At 36.1% G+C, this 10,978-nt stretch overlaps 2 protein-coding genes across 9 annotated transcripts in view; one reads left to right on the top strand and one right to left on the bottom strand.

Moving 5' to 3' along the window:
- The window catches only part of LOC108977261, a 9,886-nt gene extending 2,316 nt beyond the window's left edge, over window positions 1-7,570 (bottom strand). Inside the window, exons 1-10 of one of the 2 annotated variants that reach the window (XM_018946867.1) lie at window positions 6,092-7,570; window positions 5,885-6,034; window positions 5,465-5,662; window positions 5,213-5,398; window positions 5,056-5,115; window positions 4,636-4,701; window positions 4,192-4,559; window positions 1,899-3,336; window positions 1,318-1,821; window positions 304-1,245 (exon numbers count right to left, since the gene is read on the bottom strand). In XM_018946867.1, the coding sequence (XP_018802412.1) occupies window positions 304-1,245; window positions 1,318-1,821; window positions 1,899-3,336; window positions 4,192-4,559; window positions 4,636-4,701; window positions 5,056-5,115; window positions 5,213-5,398; window positions 5,465-5,662; window positions 5,885-6,034; window positions 6,092-7,405 (5,226 nt within the window). In that variant the 5' untranslated portion in view covers window positions 7,406-7,570. The remainder of the gene's footprint in view (window positions 1-303; window positions 1,246-1,317; window positions 1,822-1,898; window positions 3,337-4,191; window positions 4,560-4,635; window positions 4,702-5,055; window positions 5,116-5,212; window positions 5,399-5,464; window positions 5,663-5,884; window positions 6,035-6,091) is intronic. The other variant, XM_018946869.1, reaches the window with a different exon arrangement.
- Window positions 1-10,978, top strand: part of LOC108977262 (homeotic protein ocelliless) — a 166,930-nt gene that overhangs the window by 3,647 nt on the left and 152,305 nt on the right. The window lies entirely within an intron of this gene.

The following is a 10,978-nucleotide window of genomic DNA, read 5'->3' as shown; positions in this document are numbered from 1 at the left end:
AATTAAAATATTAATGCGATTTTGGGAAAAAAATTTTATATTTTGTTTTATATTTCTTAAAAGGAAAAAAAATCGGAATATTACTTCAAATGCATTTTTGCAACTCTGTATACTACATACGCATGTATATATGTATTAATTTGTGTAATAATGCCTACCCGTTATTTCGACTGTGTCACTTTTTTATTGTTTTGTATTGTTCTTAGCAAATAAAATGTAAGTGCATCACATGTGATTGAGTAAACTCCTACGTTGCCGAAGCCGCAGCACACGTTTGCTAAATGTCAATGGTTGCACACTAACCTCTTTAGCGTTATTAGCATTATCATTCAGCTGCGCATCCCAATCTTCCACATTATCATTGTCGTCATCGATTTTTATTAGCGAATTTGATTCCGCCACTTCTTGCGTTTCTATTGCATGCCTCTCCTCCTGCTGTAGCTTCTCACTTTCGGCGGTGTTATCGTTCGAGGAAAATTTCATAAGATTACTTGTGTCGTTCTCACTGAAACTTTTGAATTCACCCTCAGAGTCACTGAGAATGTCCGATTCATCGCCATGCGCAAGCAATCCCAACTCCTCAGCTATTTCGCGTATACCCTGTTTCTTACTGTCACCCACATCGGCTATATTTTTCTCCATCAATGAGCGTTTCAAGTTCACACGGTACACATATTGGTCCACTTGTTTGAGTTGCTCCATCACAATTACATTGTTCACCCAAATGGTATCGATTAGCGTGAAGTTAATGCTCACATGCACACATTCATTCTGCTTTATATCGGTCATAATCCATTTCTGCACCGTTTTAGTGGCCTTACTGTCCCAAGTGCGTTCGTTATCGAATGGCACTACTCCCGTTAGGCGTATATTTATGGCTTGTGCGGGAAAGTCTTTGAATTTATCAGCACACACATAGAGTTCATCCGATTTAACGCTCGATATAATGCTGCCCTCATCGATCAACTTGAGCGTAAGCTTTATCACCTTAACAATAGCAGTGTTTGATACATCAGGCAACTCAAGTATACGCGCGCGTTGATATGTATCGGCGTATTTGTAGATGCACAAATCACCGATGTGTAGCGGCCATAGCAGATTCCAATTTTCCTGCTTCATATAATGCAAATTCAATTGCATGCTGAAATTGCAGACTTCCGGCGAGCGTCGGATATCCTGCCATTTATTAGAGTTGGCTGTACGTTGTTGTAGTAGACGTGCAGCGTAGTGGGTGGGTGAAAATACCTGCAAAAATCAGAAATAATATTTTTTTATTGTAATTTTAACGCATCTCAAGTGCTGCACTACGAGATATACCTTCAGTATGAGTATGCGCATATCGCCGTTGGTCGGTATATTATCCTTTTTGGCAACCGCATCGAAACGTGTGAGGTTATGTCGAAATTCACAACGCGGTTCATCACATTCCCCGAACTCCAAGACAAAAGGACACATGCGTGCGCCATGCAATATGCGCGCCTCCTCGCGTTCTACCAAAACGCGCTTGGATACAGCTAAAATGTCGGCGTGTATAAATTTCAATTGATCGTGCTTCTTCATAAAATCCATTAAACGCGGTAATTGCATGCTATTCTCCTCATCAAGCAGTATTAGTGAGCGCGCTGTGAGGCGGTCCAAGCCAGTGGGAATTTCGAAATTCGTGCTCACATAGTTGTCATAGGTCTGAGCTAAAGCGGAAAAGCGCGCTGTGAATTTAGTCCAAGATGTGGGCATTGAATAGTGTATGACATGTGAGACATTCTGTATTTGCAACTCCGGAAACGAGGAATCGGCGCACACTAGTATGCGTGATGACATAACCTAAAATTGAAATTAAAAAGTATAATTGATTGTGTTAAACATTTTTTTTTTCCAAATTTTGAAATTGCATTTAATACCTTATTCTTGCGCCACTCCTCGATAATTGTGCGCACATCGGCTGACGCGTGATTGTCGTAGGCAATGCAAACATGCGCCGAAGTGGTTAGACCGTCCACGACCTCATAGACATCGTCATCGCTGTTGCACAGCACCAGTATGCGTTCGTTTTCGAGCGAATGCTGCTCGATGAATTCCAGAATTGTGGTTATCTTGCGCTCGCTCGGGCAGAGCTTGATGGATATCATGACTCTGCCATAAACGGCGGCTTCGAGAAAATCACCAATCAAAAGTAGTGGTTGATTTGACTTACGCATAAGCGCCACAAGCAGGGAATCCCAATCGCGTGAGGTAACCACCAATTGCCAAGGCAATGCAGCGTCCTTACTGCGTTTGGATAGTTTAAATAAGGTCTTCAATACCAATTCGATATCGTTCTGCGAACGCGAGAGCATTAAATCTAAATCATCGACAACCAAATGTTTCAACCGCTCCATATCAAGCAGCGGCTCCTTCTCATTATCACGCAACAAACGCAGCAAACTGGCCGGCGTTGCCACCAGTATGCCACAACTATTGAGCAATTGTATTTTAGCATCATTCGCATTCCGCACACCATACGAAGCTACCGTGGTCACTGCTGGGCGCACGCCTAACAGTAAACGCTTGCAAAAATTATGCACAACTTCGACGTGTGCGGAGGTCGGTAGCAGTATGATGGCGACCGGTCCAAATGTCTCGGCAATGCGACTACTTTGTATGCGATAAGCAACGAGACTACAAATGGCCGGCAAATAACTCCATGTTTTGCCCGTTTTATGTGGATTTACGACGAACATTGAATTACCACGCAACAGGTGTGGCCAGGCGTAAGCTTGTATGCGATATAGCTTTGTCACGCGCATATTTTCCATTTCGTCGTGTATTTCCTTCAAAAAGAATGCCTCCGTTATGCTGGTGAGCGCCGTTAGCGGTACATTCGAATGCGCCAGCACCAAGTGATCAATAAATTTGGTTTTCAACTTGTGTTCACCCTCTACAACGCGCAGCTCCTTCACTTCTGGCAAGTGTATACGAAATGTTTCGGGTTTTGGTGTATTCAATTCGTTGGTTAATTTGTCTTCGATCTTTTTCAAATGCTCCTGTTGTGCTGCTAATTTATTCAGCAGGCGATTTCTGATAAGTGAACGTTTATTGGAAGTAGAATTATGTACCAATTCAATATCTTCGTTGTCGGTTGTAGTGGTGCCGTTTGTACCATCATCGGCCGAATATAGATCCGTGTTGTCCGAATCATCCTTGCAGACGCTAGAATTTAGATTGTCTAGGTCTAGTATGTCACTATTGCCGCCGGCTTTTTCATTATAAGCGGAACGTAGTATTTCATCGATTTTATTCATTTGCGTAGCGGGCGATTTCAACGAGCGATAGCGTCCATATTTTTTTGGCGCAGGTGAGCTTGAAATAAAAGTGATTTGTGAAAAACAAACAAGAAAAAACAGTAACTTCACTAGCACTCTTCATAAATACAAATGTTTATATGCAAGAACTTGATTGAGATCGTTCAATTTGTATGACAGTTAGTTTCTACAGTAGTCCCATCTGTACAATTTGCTTGGCGATACCCTGGTTAATAATCCATGTCGAATTTTGTAAAGATATTTCGGCAAATAAAGAAGTTTCCATAGAAAAACGTGATTTTCATAGGTTGGTTTATATGGCAGCTACATACTATAGTCGTACGATCTGAATAATTTGTTCGGAAATTGTGCCGTTACCTTAGATAACAATCTATGCCAAATTGCAGAAAGATAGCTTAAGAAATAAAAATGTTTTCCATACAAGTATTTGATTTTGATCGGTCAGTTTGTATGGCAACTATATGCTATAATATTCCGATATCAATAATTTCTTCGAAGATTGTGCCGTTACCACAGATAATAATATATACTAAATTTCTTGAAGATATCTCATCAAATAAAAATGTTTTCCATACAAGAACTTGATTCTGAGCGTTCAGTTTGTTTGGTACCTATACGCTATAGTGGTCTGATATCGGCCATACCGACAAATGAGCTGCAACATTGAGAGAAAGCAACGTGAGCAAAATTTCAGAGCGATAACTGATAAACTGGGGGACTAGCTCGCGTCTATACAGACAAACATGGTCATAAGGACATAGCTCGTCGAGTTCAGCATTTATTTATATACTTCCTTCTGTTATACAGCCTTCTGTTATACCTTCTGTATGTTACAACCTCTTTGGGGTATAAAAATATAGAAATTAAGTTTTCCTTTACCATTACCACTTACTTGCTACTGCTGTAGGGTGACAGCTCCTCTGGCGTAGTAGATCCCTTGCTTTTGGCCTCCGAAATTATGCTAAAATCTATGGGGTCTTCGCTTAACTCTGGCACTGTGGTATCTAATATATTTGCATGCTTTGCTGTGCTTGCTGAAGTTTCCATTGCTTTGGGCCCAGCACTATCAGCATTCTTGTGTTGTTGCGTCTCCTTCTTTTCCATTGCTACCACATCTAGGTCGTGCGGCACATGATCAAAGCGCGTAGTTGCCTTGCGATGCCAATGATTTTTCTCGTCTTTATAATGATTTAAATTGGTTATATCAAAACCGGCTGGTATCATGCGTAAACCATGGAAGGTGGTGCTTTCTTTTAAGGTCTTTAGAATGTGCATAGAAAAATAAAATAAAATTTAAGCAACACCGCAATATATTTTCCAGAAATTGTATACGCACCTCTGCAGCCGGACGCAAACGTGGCTGCGTTAATTCGAAATATGAGTCTGGTTTAACATCCTTAACCTGAAATAGATCGTTTCATTTCTTTTACCCTAGTATTTCGTTAAGTTATTGGCTACTCCAGTATAAAATCAGTTACAGCCGATATTTAATATTAATAAATACATAACCATATACATAGATATTTGTATGTATGTTTATTTTTAATTAATTCATATAAATTTATGTATTACATGCGTGTTGTTTAAAAAAAGATAATATATAATGCATTTCTAATATTGTTTTGCTAACAGCTAGGAGTATGTATAAAAAAAAGAGTTTAAGGATAATTTATACTATGTGTATGTTGGTGCGATTCACAAAAAGTGTGCTTTTTTTTTTATTAATATTTACTATTATCAAACGCTTTTCATTTACCTTTTTACTGGGTAAAAATGCGCGTGTAATAACTTGTTTGGATTGCTGTGGCTCGCTATGCTGCACAAAATGCATTATTTTTACATATATACTAGTTTTAAGGTTATTTTTTAAGTCATACAAATTAGCCCGACTGTTGAATACTTTCGAGCATTACCTTTTTGCGCAAGTTTAACAAGCGACCTAAATGCGCGCTGGACTTAGCGGGAGCAATCGGCGCTGTGCTCTTTTCAACCACTTCATTCGATGGTGCTTGGTCTTGAGTTTTGCCAATGGGTTCTTCTGCAGCACCCTCTTGTTTGGGTTCTTCATGCTTTTCCGTTTTAAGCTTCTCTAAACGTTGCTGCGAAAAATTTATATTTTTTTATAGCATTACTGCATTACTTTGCTAAAGAGTTCATTGAAATACCTTTCGTAAATACTCCATACGTTTGGAGGAGACAGTGGTTGCTTGTGGTGTAAGTTCATTGGTAGATGTGCTGTCAGTGGTGGTTTCTTCCTGCTTAATCCATGCCCGCTGGCGATTGAGGAGATGGCGTTTTGCGCGAGTACTGGTTACATTTGTTGAAACCACGCTGGTTTCGCTACTCTCAGTAATAGTTTTGCGCTTAAAAATAAAGTAAAATATAATAATATTAAACAAGAATTTTACAAACGTATTTATTAATATTCTCATAAGAATCAAGTATGGGAATATTTTTGATCAAAACTTTTGGTTTGAAAATTCTGCATTTAGGTTTACAAAATAATATTATAATAAATTTACAAAAATAAATAATGTTCAATTCAATTGTTTACAAAGCTGCTAATTAATTTATTTTTCACATACCATAGATTTTCCAATATCAGACTCCATCGTAGTGCTTGCGTTGGATGTTAACTCTATAAGGTTATTATTCTTCTCGTTAATTTCAGATTTTAGTGATAACTCTTGCAGCTTGTCGGTTATAATAGATTCATCAGTGTGTTTGTTGCTTATCTGTATACAAATTATTTTGTATTTAACAACAAACTTTTTAAAACTAAACTTATTTACCTGTTTGCGTTTTTCCAGCAATTTTTGTTTTCTCGAAACTCCGTTTCTCGTGGATGCTAACGATTCCACACCACTAAGCAGCTTTTCCTTGCCAAGCGGCACATTTTCTTTCAATGATTCCTTTTCGGAATCAAGGGACACATCAAAATCAATAATTTTTGGTTCTGGCGGCAATTGCTGTTTACTATACTTCAGCTCTAGAGATTTTGTCAATGTACCAGCCATGCCGAGTTTCTGTTCAGTTATTTCACAATTTTGTATAGAATTGCCGGAATCGTCGTCACTCAGTAGTTTTTCGCATTCACCAGCGTTTTTGTTTTCTTTAGTGATTTCCACAGTGTCAACACTGTTTAGCGTGCCTACTTCAAAATCTTTGTTCGACACTGAATCGTCGAATTTGACGCTGTCGAGCAATGTGTCCTCTTCGAAATCTGCGGCTTCTTGAAGATTAGCTATCTCATTTCTTGCACACCAATCTTCTACTTTTTTCTTTGCATAATCATCCAATTCGCTGTTAACTGTTTGTTGCAGCTTTTTATCATCGCGTCCGATACCTTCGCACAAAAATCCTTTATTTGCACTAAATTTACTGTTACCACTATTTGTCATCCATGGCAAAATTTTCGTGGCTTTCAAATTTGTACATGCTTCACGAAAACTCGGACCGGCATCTAAAGCCACACTTATGCCAATTAAATAATCACGCACATTACATTTATAGCCCAAATGCGTGGTCACTATTAGATCGCCCCAAAAATGTGCGTCGTGCTGAAATTTCTCAACGAATACAACCGATTCCGATTCATTCAATAATTTGTCCATCAATTCACATGCACGTTGACTCCAATTCTCTTTGGCATTTGTCACAGCGCAACTCATACGAAAATCAAAGTCCGTTTCGGCTGGTGTTAAGTATGCCAAACCACCACGTTGTATATGCGCCACTGGACGTGATAACTTATCAGGCAAACGAAATATTTGTTCCGATTTTGTTTGAAATGGAAAACCATAATCAATGGCCCACATAATATATTCACCACCTTGCGTATTTTTACTGAAATTTGCAATATGTTCAACACGTGCTCTTATCATTTTGTGCCAGGATAGGAATTTTACAGCCACCAGCATATCAACTGTCGGCTTACGTATAGCTTGCGTCCATGGTTGATGTGTTTTATAATATTGTTCAAGCTGCTCTTCCAGTTCTTTAATTTCGTGATAAGCCGGATTTGGCACACAAATTTCGTGAAACCAAAATAGTTGCGGATTAATGAAGTGCGTCACAGAGACATGTTTATCCTTTTCCGTAGTCATCTCGTATTATTTGCTACACGAAGTGCTCTATGATTTTATAAACTTTATCAGAAAACAATGATTTTTAACAAACTAAAGCACTGAACTTGGTTCTAGAAACTAATTCTGCCAATACCGTTAACAAAAACACGAAGAAAGGAAATATTGCACAGCATCTGAAGATGCAATAGCGCAGGCTAGTTATGCCGCTCATAACTCGATTTGTTTCAAATATTTCGATAAATATCGATACTTAGTACGTTTAGGGTGCGTATAGACCTCAATTGTGCTTGTCACAAAAAGTTAGTATTTAGTACTGAATTAAAAAGAAAATGCTGAGTAAAAATGCAATAAATAAATAAGTGGAAAGTAAAATATTTTGCAATTCCAAGTAATTGTATACTTACAAATAATAAATAAAGGGTTTGTATCCGTCGATGAAATTTGCTAAATGTAATAATAAGAGATTTGAGTTACTAAATAATAATATATATTGACTTAGTTTGATGTTGGGCTCAGGTTTTAATTGATCACAGATATCAAACTATATTCAGAAGCGCAATCTACTTAAAGAGCCAAACATGAGTATTGAAAACTTAGAGAGAAATATGAACTAATAATTTGACAAGATCAGCTGTTTTTGAGTAGAGTGACCCAACACCATTTCTTATCGTTTTCCCACTCTCACTACTTCAACGTCTGAAGTTACTCTCAATTGGGCTTCAATGAACTGTTAAATTTCGATAAAATACTTAGTAAGTCTTAGCAACATTATTTCAGTAAACAACAATAAAAACCAGACCTCCATTTTACTCATTAATAATGATGTCTACACTAATGCATTCCATGCAATTTGAAATAATAACATTTCCCACGATTCTTCGTAAGTGGAGGTGTAAAATCTCAGATGTTTAAAGGCGTCATATGTGCAATACATACAGACAAAAAAACATAGGTGCAATATATGTACAAAAGTATGTCGGATATGTGTTTTGGCAATGTGCACTTGATCTAGTTTATCTATTTCGGATTTACACTTTTCCAGCAAAAAATTAAAAAATAAACAATATATTACAATATGTGTGCAAATATGTATATTTGTTTATGTGATTTTGTCTAGGCAAATGTTAACTCGCTTTATTTATAACAAGGCGCTAATAGAATTGAAGCGTTATTTCTTGTTGTAAGACATAACCTTCAAACAACACGTGCATAATTTTCACTAAAGGGGAGGTCGGTACAGAGTTCGATTGATCAGTTTGTATGGCAGCTACACCCTAAATCGGTTGTTGTTGTTATAGCGGCAAAATTTGACGTGTTCACAGTCCTTGGCCGAATGAAAATCCGGGTTCGTTCCGGTAACGAAGGCCCGGCTGTCATGGGAACGGCCTAAATCGGTTCGTTACCGACGGTTCTGATAATTGAATAGATTGTTCTTAAGGAAAGCTTGTGTGAAAAAATTTCAGATCGATATCACATAAACTGAAGGACTAATGCGTATTTAAACAGACAGACGTACATACATATACATATAATACATACGTCGGTCTAAATCGATTTAGATCGTCATTATGATCACTCAGAAATTTTGGAGAAAACTTAATATAGTCTGCTCAGGGTAAAAAAATTTAAAAATATATAAAAGATTTTGGAAGACCCTAAAATTGGATTTATTGGGCTGGGTATGCTTAAGCTTAGTGCAAAGTAGATATAAAATGTGGAAGGCAGAGCGATACTCTCAAACGAAAAACGATTAAGTGCGACCTTGAGTGTCCTGAAAAAATTTCCATTTTAAAAAGAAGAAGAATAAGCATGGCAAATTGTCTCAAATTCTTTCAGTATTTATAAAATCTTTCCGAGCTTTTATGAGTGATTAGGCTTTTGCGCGAATATTACAATTTTTTAATAATGTCCTATTATCCGGCCATATTCTTCGAATATTATTACTATTTAATAATTTTTTCTATTTTTTACATTATAATAAAAAAGATGTAATTTTTTAAAACAATTTATTTTATTTTTTCTAGAATTTTTTATTGACTACTTCACTTTTCTTTTTGGTATATGGAAACCTTTTATTTTTGGAAAATCTCCGACAAACTCCCTTCATATATTTGATGTTTAATATTGTTTTGTTATGGAAACCCCATGACTTGGATATTAAACAGCCAGCGGGGCGTATGAGTAACATTGTTTTCATATTTATGTCTGCATATTTATTTCATGAATAAAAGCCTATTTTTACAGCGAACTGACCTCTGATACATTTTATTTACACGGACACATACATACGTATGTATGTACATACATATCTATTTAAATGTGAATGAATTATGCTAATTGCTACGTTGCGATATGATGTAATGAATGAACGAAATTTCTATGAAAATATTAAAATTCATTATACTGTTTATTATGTCTATAAGAGCGTTCGCCAATTTTAGTTATGATAATATCATATTGCCAAATACATTACATATACTACAAACTCATACATACATATATAAATACGTATGTATGTACATATGTTTAAAAATAATTGTGCGATATTGGTAACTAAAATAAAAGATATTTACTGTGATATTTTTCGAACTTTGATATTTCGGGATTTCAATACGGGATCCCGAAATTTTTCGGGATGTTAGTAAAATCAATGTTTATAATTGCAAACTAAAATAAAAATCATGCAGTGTGCATATTAATTAATTAAAACTGTGCTGATTTTCAACTTATGAGACTTCAATGTTAGAAAGCGGAATCCCAACAAATTTAGAAATCTTTAGTAATTACATATAATGCAGTGTGACTAAAAGGTATACAAAACTGCGATTTTTTCGAATTTTAAGATTTCGGAATTTGAACACGGGATCCCGAAAATTTTCGGAAAATGATAGTAAAATGAAATTACGAAAAGAATTGTTAAAACCATCAATATCAATACTATGGAATAGCATTAAAATACAAAAAAAATTCAGTATTTGAAAACGAGATCCCGGAGAATTTAGGAATCTTTAGTAATTTTAATGCAGTGTGCATACAAGGTATACAAAACTGCGATTTTTTCGAATTTCAAGATTTCGGGATTTAAACACGGGATCCCGAATAATTTCGAAAATGATAGTAAAATGAAAATCAGTGCTATTAAATGGTATGAAAATATAAAAAAAAATCGTAGTAAAATACCAAAAATTGTAGATTTCGGTATTTGAAAACGGGATCCCGAAAAATTTGGGTTCGTTAATAAAATCAACTTAAATTCTTTTAAACATTATTAAAATGGAAAAATATTAAGATTTCGCAATTTGAAAATTTCGGGATCCCGGAAAATTTCGGGATCCTTAGTAGAATCAATATGAATATCGTTAAATACAAAAATAAAATTTTTATCAAAACACATAGTATGTCGTAGGCCAGTGTGTTAGTCCGTCAGGCCTTAAAAGTACTCCACTGGCGTTAAAGTAAATAATTTGCTCGCAATTTTTCATTGGCGAAATATTAGACCAAAAAAAAATATTTATTTATATTACATTATTTAAAGCATTGAGAAACAATAAAAAAATTTTATATTGCAAATATCACTACTTTCAACCCTCT

Source organism: Bactrocera latifrons, unplaced genomic scaffold (genome assembly GCF_001853355.1).
Source record: "Bactrocera latifrons isolate USDA-ARS-PBARC rearing strain unplaced genomic scaffold, ASM185335v1 scaffold_86, whole genome shotgun sequence".
Taxonomy (NCBI): Eukaryota; Metazoa; Arthropoda; class Insecta; order Diptera; family Tephritidae; genus Bactrocera; species Bactrocera latifrons.
Note: the sequence above shows the minus strand (reverse complement) of the source record. Positions and strands in the feature narration are given on the sequence as shown.